This window comes from Mirounga angustirostris, unplaced genomic scaffold, assembly GCF_029215605.1.
Source record: "Mirounga angustirostris isolate CCGP_5_RB_7025 unplaced genomic scaffold, mMirAng1.0.hap1 SCAF_5, whole genome shotgun sequence".
Lineage (NCBI taxonomy): Eukaryota > Metazoa > Chordata > Mammalia > Carnivora > Phocidae > Mirounga > Mirounga angustirostris.
In genome coordinates, this window is record NW_026991713.1 from 38,266,973 (window position 1) to 38,290,050 (window position 23,078).

Sequence of the window (23,078 nt, forward strand, 5' to 3'; positions counted from 1 at the left end):
ATTGTCTTGAGCATGTTTTGACTGATATATATAGCCCATATATATAATAAGAGAAAGTAATGCTAACTGTAATAATTGTCGAGTCATTTAAAATGCCGTACTTTCTTTTCAACTGTTCTTATTCAGTTGTATTCCTATCAGTATATCAGCAGAATATTGGTTACCATCAGTCCCATGAAATTCATATCAAATAAGAGATTTTCCCTACATTCTCCCTTTGGTTCAAAAAAGTTATCTCACAGAACACTCACCACAGAGAGGAGAAAAACAGCAAGGCTCTTCCTGTTGAACTTGAATTATGAATTGGTCTTCTCTGCATTCTGGTACTGAAATCCTGGGGCATTTCAATTGGTCACATTCTGCAGAAACACCAAGATATTTGAAAAATTGTATAAAGTGAAATGATAAAATAAATAAAGTTGTATGGTTTAGTTCTCTTTGAATTTATATAAATCTTGCTAACTCAAAGTGTGTTTGGTGGGGGAGGGTTCCCACTCAGCACCCAGTAATTCTCTAGACACCAGCTGGTTGTCCTACAATTCAACTCAATTCTGACAGTATCTACAGACACCAGTTATAAGCCCCACTTGTTACCTGTACTCCTTTCTGGCTGACTGGCTATAAATCGGGGGTTTCCACAACCTTTTCCTTGGGTTTGATTAATTTGCTAGAGCAGCCAGCAGAACTCAGAGAAAACTTTTACTTACCAGATCACCAATTTTTTATAAAAGAATATAACTCAGGGAGGGGAAAGATGGCGGAGGAGTAGGGGACCCTATTTCAACTGGGCCCCGGAATTGAGCTGGATATCTACCAGACCACTCTGAGCACCCACAAAATCAGCCTGAGATGTAAGAAGATCTGGATCTCTACAAACAGAATATCGCAGGCAGTTGGTTTTGAGGTATGAAGCAGAGAGCCGTGATTCTGTGGGCAGATATCGGAGGATAAACGGCAGCGGGAGGGTGCCTGGCCGTGGGGATCCTACACCGCTGGTGAGTGACAGCCTTGTGCGCTGTGGACGGGGCACAGACTCGCAGACCAGTAGCATCAGGAAAGAACTTTAGGGCAGCCCCCGGGGTGGAAAACCAGACCGGCGGGGTCGCGCACACGCGAACTGCAGCACCCCCCCACACACAGAAACCGGAGCGACGGTCACGCACATGCGAACTGCAGCCTCCCAGACGGAAAAGGGAAACCTGGTGCGCCGGGGTCTTGCCGGTGAACTACAACCCCCAGGGGTGGAAATCCCAAGTGGCGGGGTTGCGCCCGCGCGAACTGGGAGCAGCTGGCGGTTTTCGAAGCACCAAGGGCAGAGACATGCCCCGACCTGGAGGCAGGACTGGGAGCGCTGCGGAGGGGCGCACAACGCAGGATGCTGCAGTTTATAGCAGCATGGACAGAAAAGGAGACGGTGTGGCCTGGAGAGCTCACTGAAGAACAGACTGAGGTCTCTCTGCTCTGAGGCAGAGGGTTGGAAACGGTCTCTTCTGCTCTGACTCGCGGAAAAGACCGGAAAGCCGCCAGGGAAAGGCGCCAGAGAACAAAAGCCCCAAAGACTGATTCCCACTGAGCCCAATCCCCGCCCCAGGGGCGCAGGGCAACTCCGCCCAAACAGGGTTGCCTGAGTAACAGCATGGCAGGCCCCTCCCGCAGAAGACAGGCTGGGAAAACAAGAGGCCAGCAACCCTAAGGTCCCAAGAAAACAGGTGCATCTTGCTTGGGTTCTGGTCAATAATTTGGACTCTATACATTCCCTCAAACACCCATCAACAGAATGACTAGGAGGAGGAGCCCCCAAAACAGAAAAGACTCAGAGATTATGACTTTTGCTGCAGATTTACAAATGGATGCAGACATAACCAAGATGTCAGAGATGGAATTTAGGCTAGCAATTGTGAAGACAATGGCTAGAATGGAGAAATCAATTAATGGCAACATAGAGTCTCTAAGGGCAGAAATAAAAGGTGAATTGGCAGAACTTAAAAATGCTATCAATGAGATCCAATCCAATCTAGATAATCTAACAGCTAGGGTAACTGAGACAGAAGAGAGAATAAGCAATCTGGAAGACAGTATAATAGATAAAAAGGGAAAAGAGGAGGCCAGGGAAAAACAACTCAGAATCCATGAAAATAGAATCAGAGAAATAAGTGACACCATGAGGCGTTCCAATGTCAGAATAATTGGAATCCCAGAGGGAGTGGAGAGAGAGAGAGAGGGCTAGAAGATGTATTTGAGCAAATCGTAGCTGAGAACTTCCCTAATCTGGGGAATAAAACCAGCATTCGAGTCCTAGAGGCAGAGAGGACCCCTCCCAAGATCAAGGAAAACAGGCCAACACCCCGGCATGTAATAGTAAAACTTGCAAATCTTAGAACCAAGGAAACCATCTTAAGGGCAGTTAGGGGAAAGAGATTCCTTACGTACAGAGGGAGGAACATCAGAATAACGTCAGACCTATCCACAGAGACCTGGCAAGCCAGAAAGGCCTGGCAAGACATATTCAGAGTACTAAATGAGAAGAACATGCAGCCAAGAATACTTTATCCAGCAAGGCTTTCATTTAGAATGGATGGAGAGATGCAGAGCTTCCATGGCCTGCAGAAGTTGAAAGAATATGTGACCACTAAGCCGGCCCTACAAGAAATATTAAGGGGGGTTCTATAAAAGGAGAAAGACCCCAAGAGTGATCTACAACAGAAATTTACAGGGACAATCTATAAAAACAACGTCTTCACAGGCAACATGATGACAATTAATTCATATCTTTCAATAATCTCTCTCAACGTGAATGGCCTAAACGCTCCCATAAAACGGCACAGGGTTGCAGATTGGATAAAAAGACAGGATCCATCCATATGCTGTCTACAAGAGGCTCATTTTGAACCTAAAGATACATCCAGACTGAAAGTGAAGGGATAGAGATCTATCTTCCATGCCAGCGGACCTCAAAAGAAAGCTGGGGTAGCAATTCTTATATCAGACAAATTAGATTTTAAACTAAAGTCTGTAATAAGAGACACAGAAGGACACTATATCATTCTTAAAGGGTCTATCCAACAAGAAGATCTAACAATTGTAAATATCTATGCCCCCAACATGGGAGCAGCCATCTACATAAGCCAACTGTTAACCAAAATAAAGAGTCATATTGATAACAATACGTTAATTGTAGGAGACCTCAATACTCCACTCTCAGCAATGGACAGATCATCTAAGCAGAAAATCAACAAGGAAACAAGAGCTTTGAATGATACATTGGACCAGATGGACCTCATAGATATTTACAGAACATTCCACCCTAAAACAACAGAATACTCATTCTTCTCGAGCGCACATGGAACTTTCTCCAGAATAGACCATATACTGGGTCACAAATCAGGTCTCAACCGATACCAAAAGATTGAGATTATGCCCTGCATATTCTTAGACCACAATGCTCTAAAACTGGAACTCAATCACAAGAAAAAATTTGGCAGAAATTCAAACACTTGGAAGCTAAAGACCACTCTGCTCAAGAATGTTTGGGTCAACCAAGAAATCAAAGAAGAACTTAAACAATTCATAGAAATCAATGAGAACGAAAACACATTGGTCCAAAACCTATGGGATACTGCAAAGGCGGTCCTAAGGGGAAAATACATAGCCATCCAAGCCTCACTCAAAAAAATAGAAAAATCCCGAATTCACCAACTAACTCTACACCTTAAAGAACTAGAGAAAAAGCAACAAACGATGCCTAAGCCACGCATTAGAAGAGAAAGAATTAAAATTAGAGCAGAAATCAGTGAATTAGAAACCAGAAACACAGTAGATCAGATCAACGAAACTAGAAGTTGGTTCTTTGAAAGAATTAATAAGATTGATAAACCACTGGCCAGACTTATCCGAAAGAAGCGATAAAGGACCCAAATTAATAAAATTATGAATGAAAAGGGAGAGATCATGACTAACACCAAGGAAATAGAAACAATTATTAGAAATTATTATCAACAACTGTATGCCAATAAACTGAGCAATCTGGATGAAATGGAGGCCTTCCTGGAAACCTATAAGCTGCCAAGACTGAAACAGGAAGAAATTGACAACCTGAGTAGGCCAATAACCAGTAACGAGATTGAAGCAGTGATCAAAAACCTCCCAAAAAACAAGAGTCCAGGGCCTGATGGATTCCCTGGGGAATTCTACCAAACATTCAAAGAAGAAATAATACCTATTCTACTGAAGCTGTTTCAAAAAATAGAAACAGAAGGAAAACTTCCAAACTCATTCTATGAGGCCAGCATTACCTTAATCCCCAAACCAGGCAAAGACCCCATCAAAAAGGAGAATTTCAGACCGATATCCCTGATGAATATGGATTCCAAAATCCTCAACAAAATCCTAGCTAATAGGATCCAAAAATACATTAAAAGGCTCATCCACCACGACCAAGTGGGATTTATCCCCGGGATGCAAGGGTGGTTCAACATTCGCAAATCAATCAATGTGATAGAGCACATTAATAAGAGGAGGGAGAAGAACCATATGGTCCTCTCAATTGATGCAGAAAAAGCATTTGACAAAATACAACATCCTTTCCTGATTAAAACTCTCCAGAGTATAGGGATAGAGGGAACATTCCTCAAGCTCATAAAATCCATCTATGAAAAACCCACAGCGAATATCATCCTCAATGGGGAAAAGCTGAGAGCCTTTCCCTTAAGATCAGGATCACATCAAGGGTGCCCACTCTCACCACTGTTGTTCAACATAGTACTAGAAGTCCTAGCAACAGCAATCAGACAACAAAAAGAAATAAAAGGTATTCACATTGGCAAAGAAGAAGTCAAACTCTCTCTTTTTGCAGACGACATGATACTTTATGTGGAAAACCCAAAAGACTCCACCCCCAAATTACTAGAACTCATCCAGCAATTCAGTAATGTGGCAGGATACAAAATCAATGCACAGAAATCAGTTGCTTTCTTATACACTAACAACGCAACTGTAGAAAGAGAAATTAAAGAAACGATTCCATTTACAATAGCACCAAAAACCATAAGATACCTTGGAATAAACCTAACCAAAGAGGTAAAGGATCTATACTCTAGGAACTACAAAACACTCATGAAAGAAATGGAAGAAGACACAAAAAGATGGAAAAATATTCCATGCTCATGGATCAGAAGAATAAACATTGTTGAAATGTCTATGCTACCCAGAGCAATCTATACCTTCAATGCCATCCCAATCAAAATTCCAATGACATTTTTCAAAGTGCTGGAACAAACAATCCTAAAATTTGTATGGAATCAGAAAAGACCCTGAATTGCCAAGCAAATGTTGAAAAGGAGAAACAAAGCTGGGGACATCATGTTGCCCGATTTCAAGCTATATTACAAATCAGTGATCACCAAGACAGCATGGTACTGGCACAAAAACAGACATACAGACCAATGGAACAGAATAGAGAGCCCAGATATGGACCCTCAACTCTCTGGTCAAATAATCTTTGACAAAGCAAGAAAAAACATGCAATGGAAAAAAGACAGTCTCTTCAATAAATGGTGCTGGGAAAATTGGACAGCCACATGCAGAAGAATGAAACTCGACCATTCTCTAACACCACTCACAAAGATAAACTCAAAGTGGATGAAAGACCTCAATGTGAGACAGGAATCCATCAAAATCCTAGAGGAGAACATAGGCAGTAACCTCTTTGACATCGGCCACAGCAAATTCTTTCAAGATACATCTCCAAAAGCTAGTGAAACAAAAGCAAAAATGAACTTTTGGGACTTCATCAAGATAAAAAGCTTCTGCACAGCAAAGGAAACAGTCAAGAAAACAAAGAGGCAACCCACAGAATGGGAAAAGATATTTGCAAATGACACTACAGATAAAGGGCTGGTATCCAAAATCTATAAAGAACTTCTCAAACTTAACACCCAAAAAACAAATAATCAAGTCAAAAAGTGGGCAGAAGAGATGAACAGACACTTCTCTGAAGAAGACATACAAATGGCTAACAGACACATGAAAAAATGTTCATCATCATTAGCCATCAGGGAAATCCAAATCAAAACCACACTGAGATACCACCTTACACCAGTTAGAATGGCCAACATGGACAGGGAAAGAAACAACAAATGTTGGAGAGGTTGTGGAGAAAGGGGAACCCTCTTACACTGTTGGTGGGAATGCAAGTTGGGACAGCCACTTTGGAAAACAGTGTGGAGGTGCCTCAAAAAGTTAAAAATAGAGCTACCTTATGACCCAGCAATTGCACTCCTGGGTATTTACCCCAAAGACATAGATGTAGTGAAAAGAAGGGCCATATGCACCCCAATGTTCATAGCAGCAATGTCCGCAATAGCTAAACTGTGGAAAGAGCCGAGATGCCCTTCAACAGATGAATGGATAAAGAAGATGTGGTCCATATATACAATGGAATATTACTCAGCCATCAGAAAAGATGAATACCCAACTTTTACATCAACATGGGTCGACTGGAGGAGATTATGCTAAGCGAAATAAGTCAAGCAGAGAAAGTCAATTATCATATGGTTTCACTTATTTGTGGAACATAAGGAATAACATGGAGGACATTAGGAGAAGGAAGGGAAAAATGGGGGGGGAATTGGAGGGAGAGATGAACCATGAGAGACTATGGACCTGAGAAACAAACAGGGTTCTAGAGGGGAGGGGGGACGGGAGATTGGTTAGCCCGGTGATGGGTATTAAGGAGAGCACGTACTGCATGGAGCATTGGGTGTTATATGAAAACAATGGATCGTGGATCATTACATCAAAAACTAATGATGTATGGTGACTAACATAATATAATAAAATTAAAAACTACCAAAAAAAAAAAAAAAAGAATATAACTCAGGAATAGCCAGATGGAAGAGATGCATAGGGCAAAGATAGGGAAAGGGTAGGGAGCTTTTATGCCCTCTCAGAGCACACCAGTCCCTGAATTTCCTTGTGTTCACCAACCTGGAAGTTCTCTAAACCTCAGTCTTTTTTGGGTTTATTTTAGAGGCTTTATTACGTAGGCATGATTGATTAAATCATTGGCTATTTAAGATCAGATCCAACCTCCAGCCCCTGTCCCCTCCCTGGAGGTCAGGGGATGGGACTGAAAAATTCTAACCCTCCAGTCACAGGATTGGTTCCCCTGGCAACCAGATCCCATTCTCAGATTAGCTAAAGGCTTTCCAATAGCAGTCATTAACATAACAAAAGACACCTTTATAGGTCTCCTCATTTAGGAAACGGGATTAGGAGCTCTGTACTGAGAATGGGGTAGAAGACCAGGTATGTAGTTTCTTATAAATTACAATACCATACCTGCTATTTCCTATATATTTCTGCTAAGATTAAGATCTTTAAAATGAGTTAATCTAAATCCATGTGTTAATATAATATATAAACTTAAAATATACATATATATATATATATACATTTATTTATAAAGAAATTGCAGGTTAAAAAGGACTATTTTGGGACCCCCCCGGGTGGCTCAGTTGGTTAAGCGTCTGCCTTCGGTTCCAGTCATGATCCCAGCGTCCTGGGATCAAGCCCCATGTCCGGCTCTCTGCTCACCCTCTGCCTCTGCCTGCCTCTGTGTGTGTGTCAAATAAATAAATAAAATCATAAATAAATAAATAAATAAATAAATAAATAAATAAATAAATAAATAAAATCTTTTAAAAAAAAGAACTATCTTTAGCAAGACAACTTCACAGTATCTTATAACAAATCATTTTCTTGTAGACCCAAAGAATGAGAATCTAATTCACTATTCTGAACAATGAACCTCACTCTTATTTTTCCTAGTTAATTACTCACCACATTGATACTGTGGACAACAAGAAAGAGGACTATGGCCAACAACCAATTTCTGACTATTCGTACATGTTGGAATAGCAGTTTCACATAAGGTCATGTCACATCCTGGAAATAAGAAACAGAAGCACTAAAATATTAGCGAATATAACTAAAATCTGTGCTTCTAACTCAAATCAGTGAAGTGATTTCTTACTATACATGTTTTTACACTGCAATTAAACACATTCAACTGACAAATGGGTCATATGTGAAAAGGTAGCAGATTTAAGGTTTATTTATTATGGTCCTTTCACCCTTAATTGTCCTAAGTCAAAGATTCCCAGAACCTTGTCACATATTATTGAATACTATTAATTGCTTATAGCTAGAGTTTTGTATGTGTATTTGCAAAATCAGCAAAACCATAATGAGAAAAAACTTGCTTTGAGAAAATAGAAATGATACTTATGGCCATATTTCTGTTTTTACCTCAACACTTTTGTTTACTAAACATTATGCATGTCCTGATTTTTTCACAAATAATATCAACATATTTTGTGGCATTGACAGACGGGAAGTCTTTGGCCTGCACACATACCACAAACTTTCTTTGAACAGCAGGTCCACTTATCAGTGATGCTCAGGACAACTTCAGCTTCTCGTTCACAAATTGGTGAGGGCTCTTCATCACAATCAGGTTCTGTAGGAATAATACTTCCATTCTCCAAACATTTGTAGAGGGCACATTCACCAATGCCCCCATTCCAAACCTCCCCGGCAGTACGAGGTTGGTCTTCACTATCTGTGCATGCTTAAAAAGATGGACAATGTTACATCACTCATAACCTGGACACTAAAATAAATCAGGCTATGATATTTGAATTTCAGACCATGACTTGACTTGGCTCAGCGACATAGATAACATGTCACAGATTTATCCTTTCTTACAGATTCTTCTTTTTATCAGCTAGTAGCTTGCACTTCTCTTCCATGAAATTTGTAATGTAATCTACAAAAATATTTTCCCTTCTACAACTATCTGTAAATTTGCATGTCCTCTTCTATACATAAGATAATCTGTTCATTATTTCTTATTCATTTTGTCCTGTTAATATGATTTATTTTGCTTGAACAAACTCAGTAAAAGAAATGTAAGTTAGTTTTAAAATATTAACTGTTCAAACTGAGTGGTATTAGGAAAAAAAGTCCCTATCACATATTTATCATTTTTGTCCAGTGAAAATTCAAAACATGTCAACTTTAAAATCTAAATGTGGGAAGTAGCTAATTATTTAGTGACTCATTATTTAGTAATTATGTAGTTTTATTATTGAAGTTTTACTTAATGATAAATATGGTCCACTAGTAGTTCTTTTAAAAATGATAGAGATGAATATAGTGATGGCCATATCCCACAGCCTCAAATGAACTTCTTTTATATTATTCTCTTTACTGTCAAACCAACCTCACAGGTCCCTAAAAAAACAAACATGCCTGTTTATTCTCAAAGTCTTCTACAAATACTTTTCTCAATGGCAAACACAAACTTCTTTCTGGAACTATATATGCATTTCACTTCTACTTGCCCATTCTCTTTCATTATTAGCTTAATCTCTTTTCCTCTAACCATAATGTTAAGCTCTGTACTGCAATTTTCTCAGTTTTGCACTATTTTCATCTGTAACCACCATGGAGACGATGAGTCAGAATGAAATGGTTTGAAAATGAAAGTTGAACAATTAAATGTTTTCTCCCAGATAATAACATTATCTGACATTTCTTGAGTGGTTATTTTTCTCTAGGCACTGTTGCAAAATGCTTTGTATTATTTATGTATCCCCACACTAACTTTATGGGATAAGTGCTATTATTTTCTCCATTTTACAGATGCTAACCCAGGGTCAAAGAGGTAAAGATGAATCACTATTACATGAAATAATTGGAATTTCAATTCAGTTCACATCCTATGCTCTTAATTTTTAATTTATCATACCCCCGCCTAGTTATTACAGGCATAGGTAGAGACTAAAACACATCATCACTGCATCGCTGTGGGGGGGGTTGTTAAATGGGTAATGGACATTAAAGAGGGCGCTTGTTGTGATGAGCATTGGGTGTTGTATGTAAGTGTTGAATCACTAAATTCTATACCTGAAACTTATACTACACTGTATATTCACTAAATGGAATTTAAATAAAAACTTGGAACAACAACAACAACAAAACCACATCACCACCAAAACATCTAATTTGGGTAACATATTAAAATCAAACTACAAACAAACCGGTTTTCTTTCCAACACCTAGGGGACCTGTTGATCAATCTTTCTCAGCACATCTCCCCAAGATCTAAAAAAGCTTTATTTATTTGCCAAGTCCCTAAGCAGTCATCTTGCACTCTGCTGCTTACCACATTCTTGCTCTGGAATGCACTGAATTGAGTCTGGCCTGTGAAGGATAGTTCCATTTTTGCACACGCAATCTTCCCTTAAATTCAAACATGAAGAATGTCCATAAAACCACCTGTTCAGACATGTTCTTGCTTCACAAGTCTTCACACAGGGTTGATATTCCTTCCCCTCTGGGCAACTCAGAGCTATGAATAACAGAGGACAGAATTTGCTAATGAGAAAAGTCACCTTTTTGGATTATAGTAAAAGGAAGAAATATTGGATTTCTTTCTGAAAATGAATTTTGCCCATTTCGGTCTCTTCAAATTTCATTTTTCATTTATTATGTAACCCAAAACTAGAAACAAAAGAAGCAATAGGCATTTTTGAGTATCTTCTGGGGGTCCAGCTAGTATTATATGTTATGTTATAGTAGGAAAAGCTCATCTGATTCGTAGCAAGTAAATGTGATCAAAAGGCAGCCCAAATCTAGTTGGCATAAATACAGGATCGACTAGTATGAGGTTACTTCTCTGTGTAGTGAGGACATAGAACAGTCTATTCAGACTTAGCACAGAAATATGCTTTAAATATGTAACTCAACCAAGCCATAAAAAAAGAAAAATGCTGTGTGTTTAGGTTTAATCCTTCACTGTCAAAAGAAACTACAATTGCTGAACAGTTTCTAAATGATGTTTTAGACAATTCTTTTGATTTTCAGTGATCTTAAAAAATCATACTGTTAAAAAATGAACACACAGCTGGTAGGGGTATAAATTGGTAAAATCTCAGCGGGGAACAATTTGATGGTATCTATTAAAATTAGAGATGTCATGCATTTCCTATGAATCAAGCAACCCCACTCTTGAATAGTGATTATCTCTGGGAACAAAGAGAGGTAAGGGATAGTAAAGCACACCAGGAGCTGCTTTATGTCTGAAATGAAGTCATGTAACTGGTGTTTGTGATATCTTATCCTTTCTATATGTATTTTACTTTTTCTCCTAGGGAAAATGAAAAATTTTATTTTATTTTGGAGCATTTCATTAATATTCATTTTGACCATCTTTTACCACTTACTCCATTTAATTGCTATTTCTTAAATTAAATTAACAGTATTTTCTGTGAAATATACCCAGGACTGGATATAGGTTTAATAAAATTTTTATGAAAAGCATTACAACTTGATGAGAAAGCATGAGCCCCATAGATAAAAATTGGCAAAGTATACATACGAAAGAAAAAGGATCCACAAACATGTATTTGGAAAAAGACTGAACCTAGATACCAATCAAAGAAAGATTAGCTTCCAGGATGTGGATACTATGTCAGGAAAGGAGGAAAAGGGAACAGAAAAATTTGTATCTTCTTCACAAGCTAGGGGACAAGCCGGGGGTCAAATGAGGCGGGTTGAATTGAAACCAACAAAATGTGCTCTGGGATACAGATTTAAAATCCCTGTTCAATCCCCCTGTGATTTCGTCAATATTTCCATTGATTTTGCTGATTCATATTTTGTGGACTAGGTTTTCTTTTGGGAGGGTTGAGGCCAACCTTAGATTTAGATCAGGATGAAACTAGAAGTTGCCTATGTGGGTGAGCTGGCCTCTAACTTCTACGTTACATTTATCTGCGTTTTATTCTTACAAAATTATTTTGTGATGAAAAATGAAAAGAAAAAGAAGTGAATGCAAAACATGGAATGCTATAGGATTGTTAGAAAATATTACTGAAAATGTACTACTTACAGCAGTAATCAGGTGTTCTCCACTGAAGACAGATGTCAAACCTGTTGCACAGAGCCACATAGGCAGAAAGTGCATCACATTCATAGTTCCAAAAATAGGTATAATTGATCCACATCTTTTCACAAAAGTTCTGCGGTGAAACCTAGAGACACAGTTTGCCTTGGGATAAGTTATGTTGTTTTATTTCTCTAAAGGCCCTAAGTTAGTCGAAAACTATTCAGAGAATCAAAGGGTAGCAAGTTAAGACTTATTATGGATCTTTCTTGACCTTAGATTCCAAACTTCATAATCCTAGATGTCACTTCTGATGTGAAAATATTTTTAGACATATTTTACATAAGGTTAATATTGTCTGCACTAATCTACATAAGTATATCTTATAAAGGTGAAAAAGAAACAAAGTATGTGGACCTAGCAAAATCTATTTCTGATATTATACCTCGGGTCAGAATCGTCTTTTCCATACACTGAATGGGACTTTAATCTACGATGGATAAAACCGGAAGTTTCTGAAGCATTCCATAATGATACATGGCATTAGTTATTAAATGAGGTTATAAATGCTTCTCAAAAACTATGTATTAATATTGAACATTGAACAATTTATGTAATTTGACATGCCTCAATTTAAAGAGATTTCTTCCTACAGATTGTTTCATTTTGATTTAGAATTGCCTGAAATCTAAATAATTTAACTTGTAGCAACATCTATTCCAATTTTTCTCTCTACTCGTTCATTCAGCAAATGTACTAAACATCTCCATGCAGATGCCAAATTCTGACAAAGTTCAAAGGGCCAGATAAAAATACTTTGTATTTTTCATATCCCATCCTTTCTTCTTCAAGGTCCATGTCTATAAAGACCAAGATTCTACATTCTTTTAGTCTTCTTTATAGCATTCCCTTGGTTTCCAATTCTTCACTTTACATGGAATACTTGCTGTGGTCAAGAGCACGCTCATTGTGGAATCCAGGGAACACTGAGAGTTTCCTTCTTAAAACCCTCTCCTTGGACTTTTAGTGTACTTCATTCTATTGCCTGTTCACCTGTCCAGTGTCAGCTCCTCTGCTACCTCTTATTCTGAGTGTTTCTCTAGACCTCATCCTCAGTGGTCACGTCTACTAGTTACAGATGTTCTGCCTGGACTCATACCACCATCTTGGGCATGTAAATCTTTTCCTTGGTTTCTTCATAAGTTAAAGAGTTAAACATAAACTTACTACTACTTAAGATAGCTGTGAGCTAATATATGGTAAATGTACAGAGCAGACTCTGGAACACTGCACATTACTCATGGTTGTTTTTAAAAATCCATACACAAAGAACTCCCCAAACCTGATCCTGGCCTCAAGTTACCTCCTCTGAGCTCCAGAATTATGTTTCTAAGCTTTTTCTGGGTATTTTTGCTTGAAATCCCATATGACTTAATTTATCCAAAGTGAAAAATTACATACCTTTCCACTTAACCCACAAAAGTTGACTCTCCTGTATCCCCCATTCATATATTCACTTATGCAGGCTTTCATAATTTATTGAACACCTAACCACCTATCAAGCACCGTGCTATGCATGAGGAGCATAAAGGTCAATAACACAGACCTATTCTCTGCCTGTGGACCTCATAGCTAAAAAAGGTCTTTGAATAGAATCCAGAGGAGTCACCCCACTAAAATGAATCAGAGGAAGGAAGTATTCCGGCTGGAAAAACTAGAAGCTTAAAAGCCCACTGGCAGGAAAAACCTTGGAATATTCAAAGAATTGAAAGGAGACTGGCTCTCAGTAAGCAAGAAGAGTGTAGCAGAAAGGAAGCTAGAGAAGTGGGTGGGCCAGAGTGTAGAGGACCTCATAAGACTTTAAATGGAAGTGGAAGACACTGAAGGGTTTTAGGTAGAAAAATGATAGAATCCAGACAGATCACCTGCCTGCTATGGAGATTGTCAAATGAAGGTGAAGCTTACAAGTGGGAAACCAAATTACCTGCTTTTCTCTCTTTTGCCATCCAATTCACTGGGAAGGGGTTTGTCTGTGTGATTGGGCTATGACAGACTAAATGGCACTCTGCATTGCCTCCCCAAGCCTTCAATAATAGATAAGTTGAAAAGTTTTCTGATTTAATTACCCTACTAAGTTCCCAGTTAAAAATGCGATTTTTTGAAAATCATTACACTTGGGGTGCCTGGGTGGCTCAGTTGGTTAAGCGTCTGCCTTCAGCTCAGGTCATGATCCCAGGGTCCTGGGATCCAGTCCCGCATCAGCCTCCTTGCTCAGCGGGGAGTCTGCTTCTCCCTCTCCCTCTGCCCCTGCTTGTGCTCTCTCTCTCTGTGTCACATGAATAAATAAAATCTTAAAAAAAAAATCATTGTTAAGAAAAAAGAAAATCATTATGCTTTTTTTTAAGATTTTGTTTTTATTTATTTGTCAGAGAGAGAGAGCGAGCACAAGCAGGGGAAGTGGCAGGCAGAAGGAGAAGCAGGCTCCCCACTGAGCAAGGAGCCTAATGTGGGACTGGATCCCAGGACCCTGGGATCATGACTTCAGCCGAAGGCAAACCCTTAACAGACTGATCCACCCAGGCATCCCAAAAATCATTATGCTTTAAAAGACATTAAAATGACACTAAACTGAGTTTTAAAGTATTTATTATTTTTTTCATTTTTATAGGCCTGCTTTTTAAAAAAATGTAAACATTTAAAACCCATCTGCATCCAAATCTCCAAGTAAAACTAAGCTCCCAAAAGATACACCATTTTTATCCCATGACTCGCCATCCTTCACCTTTCCATGAGGGAACTCATGGGGCAGGCTGAGAATTAACGGAGTCTACACACCACAGTTGAGCATGGGAGGTGCTGCACAGTGAGCTCCTTCCTGCTTTGACAATTCCCTTACCTTCTTTCCCAGGCTCTTCCCCTCCATATGCATTACACTCAACCATTTCAACATCTTCCTAACATGGCCATTTACACAAACTTGTTCTTACACATATTGTTGTATCTGCCTAGGTGTCCCTTCCTCCCTTGTCTCTCCTGGCATATTCATTCTTCTAAGTGAATCAAATATCTAAAGCTATGAGAAGTCTCCTGAAAACCTGGGCTCCCATATACCTCCAGACTGCACATTGTCATGTACCTGTCCACAAGCTTGCTTTCCCACCAGACCTCTGGAGAATAAGGGAGAGTCTTATTCATCTTTGGGTCACAGGAGTTTAACACGATGCCTTGTAAGTGCTGCATGCTCACAGACTTTTCATTAAATGAGTCATGAAATGCTATATTTGTCTGTCCTGTGTCCCTAACAATGCATCTTTTTTTTAATGATAGAGATTACTTAAAATATCTACTAGTCACATAAAGTCAGAAAGTTAGAGACAAATAAAGAATGTTTAAATTGAATATATGACAGGCTCTATTACAAGTAGAGACCTAAGATGCCAGGATCATAGAGAATTGATAATATCCTCACTGTCTTGGTTTCTCTACTGGGTTATCAAGTGATATTGATTTCTTTCTCTTAGAGGCATTTATTCATAGGACAGAATTTCATTTTTCTTGAAAGCTGTAGATATACTTCTGAAAAAACATATGAGAAAAAAAGATAATTATCCTTCTTATCTCTTTAAGTCTATAAAAGTAAATGATTCTGAATTCCAAAGCACACTGACAGAAAAGGTTTGGGGCTAAACTATTCTCAGTAGGAGAACATCCGGGCAAGAACAAGAATTTATTGGCTTTACTCTCAACATGTCCAACATGACAGTTCTTATTTATGGTTGCCCTTAACTTACTTTATTATGGCATGGAATGAAAACTCTTCTATTTAATAACTCAATGCAGTGACTGCAATCATGCTCAGTACAGTTCCTAACAGGTCTTCTCGTTGTGACTTCAAATGATTTCTCAATTTCCCAGCTCTCGATAAATAATTCTATGTCTTCCATATTTGTAATAATTGTGCCATTTTGCATCCTTAGATCATCATCTGGATCTTCATTGCAAATTCCTAGAAAGACATGTGACATTTAGAAGGAAAAATTTTTTCACTTAAACCAAATGTAGGCAGCAGAAATAAATCATCTTAATAATTGATTGTAAATGAATAAATCATTTACTGAACAAGGTGCCAAATGTATATCCTTTCACTTTAATGTTGATGGATTTTTTAATTATGTATCTGATTCTTTGATAAAATAGTACAGAGTTGTCTTAACCAGATAAGAAAGAGACCACAATCCTAGAAGTCAAGAAATGTGAAAAGATGGTAGAAAATGAAGAAAGAGGAGATTGACTCTGCTCCCACACTCCTTCACTATTACCACTATCTAACTAATTGCAGAAGTAGTTCTTAAGCTTTCCAAGATATTCCTTAGAGTAGTGGGCATTTGGTAATTGCCTCCCAGTCATCCATTCATACAGGAAAACCCTGCCTCAAAACATTAAGTTCTGCCTTCAGGAAGTATCCCTACCCCATCACCACTATAGGAGAAGGCCATGATCGGCATAAAGGTAGTCCTTACTCCCGTGCATTAACAACTGTTACAGGTAATAAAGCAGTCAGGTCAGACAGTCACCTAGATACATGGATACATTCAACATTTGGACAACCACAACCAAACAGGATTTGATCTGGGAATTCTAAGACATAGACAATCTTCCTTCCTTAGGATGACGTGGCCTATTGATGGTTATCATGCTTTGACCTGCTAAAGCCTCCAGCTTCCTGAGGAAGGCCAGACTGGGGACAGATCTTACTCTTCATGCAGTGGAGTGCAGAGCCAAGGGAACTGCAGAGAAATAGCCCAGAACCAAGAACATACTTGATCTGAATCCTACCCTACCTTAAGACATATTTTTTCTTAATACCCAAGGCTCCAGCTATAAAAGATATAATTTGAACATTTTTTTCAAGTATTAAATCTTAATCCTCAAGTAGGCATATTAAGATCATAAAGGTTGCTGCTACCATCATTGCTTTGTCTTTGTAAATATACAAAGGACTGAAGGCAATGCAAAAATAAATAAAAAACAAAACTCTAGTGAAGTGAACTATACTGTCAAGCAGCTACTATTTTTTAAGTCTAAACTTCCCTGGAAAAAGGTAATTGCTAATAGAAAATTGGTTTTATTGCAACTCCAGCCACCAGCCCTGTAAACTTCACAGTGCTGTAGAGAACAAGGTATTCATACAGACCTCCCATTCTGGTGTCCATGCTCAATTTAGGTCATACTCTTGCTCACTGCAAATTTGCAGACGTGACAGTACCTAGATTTCCCTTAAACCAAAACCATTCTTCACCCACTATGGAGGTCATGAACTTTAGGGGGTGACCCTCGGTTAGCAAAAAGGTGATCCTACCCCCTTCTCTACAGTGATTACTTAAGAATCCAGTTAGCAGAGTGTGTCTATAAAAGCATGAGCTGACAGTAAGCGAAGGAAAAAAATTCACAAGATCAAACAGAAATCATAGCATGCAGAAATGATAAATCATCAGAGAAAATATGCATTCCTAAAGTCTCTTGAGTATTACTCAATAATAACTATTGATTTATTATATATAATCAATACTACACAGACTCAAAAATAACTTTTTCCACAGTGATAACCTTCAGTCCCCATAGAACTTTGTGCTATGTTTAGCGTACTATAAATAGGCAAGGAAATACCTAAACCTTTTTAGCCAAACTTTGCATTAAATGCTTTAAGGAAGAAATCTGGGTGTTTTTTGTAATTTGTTGAGGGAAAGGACTTAGTCTTATTTGTTTTTGCGTTACCAGCATCAAGCACTGAGTCTAAACACTCAGAAGTGTTTACTCAATTAATGTTTGGTGAGATTAAAGTAGATATATTTCACTAAGCTAACATTTATTGATCATGTGTATTAAGCAATGTGTTAAGTGTTTGACATTAACTTTCACATTCAACCCTAACAACAATCTTGAAGGGAGAATGTTGCTATTCCCATTTTAAAGATGAGGAAACTGATGTTCACTTCAGAGTACAGAGCTACAAAAAGAACAGTCTTCATCAGACATCAAAGCCAGTATTATAATTTTTTATTTTGTTGTGTACCTAGAGGTATTTCTGATTTGTTTCCTTTGACTTATAACTCTTTATGTGTCTATGTAACATGGTGTAATATTAACCTAGGTGTAAAGATACACCTAGGCATTACATTTTATAACAAAACCAGGACAAATATTGAGAACATTGTGTTCCCTGTATGTAACTTTCAAGGTGGCTTAAGCAACTAAATTTTCCCCTATTCCAAATTTTAACATTTTAAGGAAGAAACAAACTTATTTAAGCCTTTAATCTTTCTGTAACTCATATTTCTCACTTATAAATTAATACCAACTTATGAGGGTTATTGTTAGAATTGAATAAGTTCAAGTATATAAAACAATGGCACTTCATTAATGATTAATAAAGATGAATATAGTAGGATATATAGAGAATATAGCAGTAATATAAACAGTATCGCAATAGTAGTAGTAAACATTATATTTCCATAAGATATGCAAATTGAACTGTTATTTCTTGCTTCATAGCCCATGTATTAAGATGAAATAGTATTCACATGGGGAACTAAAAGTTAACATCACACCTCAAATATGAAAAGTGGGGCATCAGGGCCAAAACAGTGTAATGTGAGAAAAAAAAATTAGAAGAAATTAAGATTTGAAGAGCAATGCTCACCGCAGAGCCCTTCTGTGTCAGATGACAAGTTAAATCGAAAGCCAAAATGAATGTCTATGATCCCTGTAAGGTGAGCCCACTTTATGACTAGTCCAGCTGGAGTCGTAATCATATACATGGAACCAGAATCTTCTATGGACAGTTCTTGACTTGAAAATGGCAGAGGCACAACGACAGAATCCACTTCTACCTAAAATAACACAGTGAATTTACAACTGTTAGAAAAATATGTCTCAATATATACTCATTAAAAGTAGAATTCAGATGATTCCATTTCTTCTTGTTGAATATAAAAATTTATTTCTCTGCTGCTGCCACAGCTTCTCACAACTTCTAGTTCCTTTATTATTCCTTTATTGTATCTTGCTATATTCAGTATTTGCTGTCCAACTTGTTGCCCCTTATTTTCTTCAAAACTTAACTTTCTTCTGTGTTACGTATGCTTTTCTGTTTCCTGCAATACATGTTGATTACACCATTATCTACTAATACGAACTTAAGATAATAAAGTTATTTTCAGGATATTTTCCTTAATCTGGGTCCTTTCTTTGATCTTCTAAATCAGTGTTCAACTATAATGTTCCTCACAATCATCTGTCAAGCTTGGTAAAGACTAAGTTTCCCAGCAATTCTATTTCCTAGGTTTGGAAGGGATTCTAGACTCTGTATTTTTAGCACGTACTCTTGGTAATACAAATATAGGCAATCCGAGGATTATATTTAGAAAAACACTGTTTTAAATAATGACAAAGACATGGAACCAGCAGTAACTTTGTCGGTCATGTCTCACCAACCATCCAGTTTCTCATCTTTATATCTTCCTCATATTGCCATCTGTAGGCTAAAATAGCCTTACTCCTGCCTGGTTAATCTCCACTTTCTTTAACATTTCTCTTAGGTGTCACCTCCTCCAAAAATACCTATTTGACCTTCCTATAAACTTCATTAAGTGACCTGTTTCCATGATATATTAGTCAAACTCTATCACTATACCTCCTATTGCTTTCTAATTGGCAGACAATTGCATTTAAGCACCTCACATACAGCTACAAATGACTTGAGACCAGGACCTTGTTGTTTTATCATGTGAGCTCTCAATAAATGATTCTTAAAGAATTAGTTTTTAACTGAATACATGACCAGAGATGAATTCAGTTGAAGCCAAAACTAAGCCCTTTGGCTCAAATGCTCACTAATAGCACTGACCAGATGTGAGTTTAAATTTATTTCCCACCCACTTCCTGTTAATGTATCACCCTGATCAAATCAAAGGTATACACAAGTGCTATCATCCAAATAATTTCCCCATTCATATATTTTGCTTTACTTAAAATTAAGCTTTCTAACACCTTACTATTTTTTAAGGCTCATTTTAATATTGTTTCCAGTCTAGAATGTTTGGCCTGTGCTAAAAAAGATAGAATTATTTCTAGAAAGCATGTAACATCTCAGTCATTTTAGCAAAATCTTTACACATTATTTTCTTACATTTTTGAGAGAGCCATATAAGTGAAATACCCAGCTTATAACTCACCCTTCTCCAGTAAATACATACTCCTTGGGATAAAGGTTTTTTCCTATAAAACCAAATGGCTTTTTTCAATCTTTTTATAAAACATCCCCCTTCTTCAGTTTATTTCAATCGTTAATATTTCGTCATTTTTTCTTATTTTCACTATCACGTATTCACTGAAAATTTAACATCATCAGCACTTCAAAACTATTTTTCTCTTGGTGGTCTGCATTCTGGTATTCTTAACTCCTACATTTTTCAACCTTGTGATCCCTCTTTTTATACATCATTTCTACTTTGTCTAATTTAAAACACTAATGTTAACCTTGGAACTTGGGCACTCACATTACCCAAGAGGGATTTCATGTCTTTGACATGGCTGTTATAGTTAACCTCACAAGGGGAGAAATATTTGCAACACTTGGTACATTGTGGAAGGAGAAATATAATATTAAGAAACAATTTTTTACTGTCCATGAAAAGAATGATTAAACACAGTAACAATGAAACTCCACGGATATGTTTAATTTTCCCTGTTTTTGGAAATAATTGTGTTTAATATAATTTCTTAATTTTCTCTAACGTGAGGGTAACTTTTAGCTTTGTGCTCTTACCTTTCTTGCTGCCCGATTAACAAGTATTTTATGTATAGGTGTTGTCAAGTTTAACTTCTTAAAACAAAGTCCATGCATTCTTCCAGAGGATGCCTGAATTTGAAAAAATATTAAAACTTTATGGAGTTAAACAAAACTTTAGCAATGAAGGGAAGGAATTTATGAAACACTTTGCAAATACTCACTAGCTTTTTAAGTGTATTTTCATTCTGAAAAAAAAAATGTATAAAGAACACTTTAAAAAATATATTACTTGACTTCTTAAAAAACATTATTCAAATTAATATTACATGCCTCTAAATATGTTCACATGAAACATTTTTTAAGTACTAGAAGATAAATCTCAGTGAGTTCGTGAGCCCTTTCTTGCTCTGAGAATATCTAATGTCGCAGTGTACTTCAGCTATAGATTTATGAAGAAATGACACGAGAATGGATTATGACCTACCTGATTCATGGAACATTTTTCAATGTGAGCAACTATAATTTCCCCAGGAATTCTTACTAAGATATAAGAAGCCATACTATACAACGCTGCATTGTTTCCATCAAACGTAATAATGCTCAGTTCTGACAACATGGAACACCGACCTAAAAAAATGGTAGAGAGTGGATTTGGTCTATTAACTATTTGTATTTGTAGTAATGATTGCTTCTTAAAAAAAACCAAACTTTCAAATTAGTGTTACTATATTTGACAAGCAGCAACTCTAAAAGTTATATATTGGGAAATAAAATCATAAATTAAATGAAGAAAGTTCAGCAATAACTTTGGTGTGATGAGTGAGGTGATCAGCTTAAAAAAATAAAATAAAATAACAGTCTCTACCCAATTGGAAAACTGCCTGCCATGTAAGAAATGCAAACTTACAAGGACATTCCCACTCAGGGCAGCAGATATCGCTGTTCACTTGCATGGGCCTTCCTCGGAAACCACAGTCAGGCATTTCCAAGGCCTTTGGGCAATTAAGAGACCAGTTGTAAAACTGCCACTCCATATTAAGGCATATATATTGGCTACAATTATAAACAGGATCAAATTGTTGAGGCTGTTAATAAAAAAGAAAATTTGTTTTCTTTTTTCCATTTTCAACAAATGTTTTCAATTAATTTTTTAATTCCCCATTTACATTGCCCATAGTATACATTTCCTAAATACAAAAGCTTTTGAAAGATAATTTAAATTTCACTACAATTTTTGTTGATGTATTCTCTCTAAAATACTCAGTTTGAACTTAAGTTAAGCTTTATCTTAATACTGATTTGAAATCAGAATTGTCGGGCGCCTGGGTGGCTCAGACGGTTAAGCGTCTGCCTTCGGCTCAGGTCATGATCTCAGGGTCCTGGGATCGAGTCCCGCATCGGGCTCCCTGCTCCTTGGGAGCCTGCTTCTCCCTCTGCCTCTCTCTCTCTCTCTCTCTGTCTCTCATGAATAAATAAATAAAATCTTTAAAAAAAAAAAAAAGAAATCAGAATTGTCCATAGACTCAGACATCTGAGCAAATTGAAATCTTGTTCTAAATTGTGTTCATTACTATTTGCAAACAGACCTATAGAATACAGGTCAAGCTTTCATATGTCCTGTAAAGCTAGTATATCATTATAACTTCTGTTAATGTCAGTTTAAAAAAACTGCTACTTAATACTATAAATATTTCATTAAACATTCATATGTGAGATCAGCTTAACAGCACCTGGATAAAATCATTATAAATTAATTTTTATATATAGCTCACTAACTTCTAGATAAACAAAAATCAGTGGTAGATTTTTCAAAATTTATAAATGTTATTGTATTTAAATTATGGTACTAAGCATAACCATGATCAAACATTTATGTCACATATTATGTTCAAGATATTATTCTAATTAACACATTTCACTCCCACAACAACAGCCCTCTGAGGGGGCCCCTCTACTGAAACTGTTTCAACAAGGTCACCAATGAACTCTACATTGCCAAATCCAACAATGAGTTTTCATACCTCATCTTACTGACTTACTAACATATTTAGGATAGCATAGTACTCTAACTTCCTTAATGTTTTCTTTCCCTGGCTTCTAGACCACCCACAATCTCTTCCATTTTCTCCTATTTCACTATCCTTTGCTTGTTTGCCTTCATGTCTTCCTCCTTCCTCTCTTCTCCATCTGTTCTCACTCCCTTTGTGATTTCATCCCATCACTGAGAATTCCCAAAATTTAATTCACCTTGACCTCTGCTCCAAGCTCTCTTTATGTCTACCAGATCTGTACCTCTGCAGCTTTTTGATGTCTAAGAGCAATCTCAGTCTTTACATG

General features: G+C 37.3%; 1 protein-coding gene across 2 annotated transcripts in view; it reads right to left on the minus strand.

Annotated features, from left to right (window-relative positions):
* Positions 1–23,078, minus strand: part of OTOGL (otogelin like) — a 131,424-nt gene that overhangs the window by 15,397 nt on the left and 92,949 nt on the right. For both annotated transcript variants that reach the window (XM_045867283.2, XM_045867282.2), the window contains 11 exons: positions 21,649–21,826; positions 21,226–21,368; positions 20,963–20,986; positions 20,778–20,870; positions 18,651–18,840; positions 15,742–15,956; positions 11,957–12,098; positions 10,229–10,414; positions 8,417–8,629; positions 7,840–7,944; positions 252–359 (listed from right to left, as the gene is read on the minus strand). In XM_045867283.2, the coding sequence (XP_045723239.1) occupies positions 252–359; positions 7,840–7,944; positions 8,417–8,629; positions 10,229–10,414; positions 11,957–12,098; positions 15,742–15,956; positions 18,651–18,840; positions 20,778–20,870; positions 20,963–20,986; positions 21,226–21,368; positions 21,649–21,826 (1,597 nt within the window). The remainder of the gene's footprint in view (positions 1–251; positions 360–7,839; positions 7,945–8,416; positions 8,630–10,228; positions 10,415–11,956; positions 12,099–15,741; positions 15,957–18,650; positions 18,841–20,777; positions 20,871–20,962; positions 20,987–21,225; positions 21,369–21,648; positions 21,827–23,078) is intronic.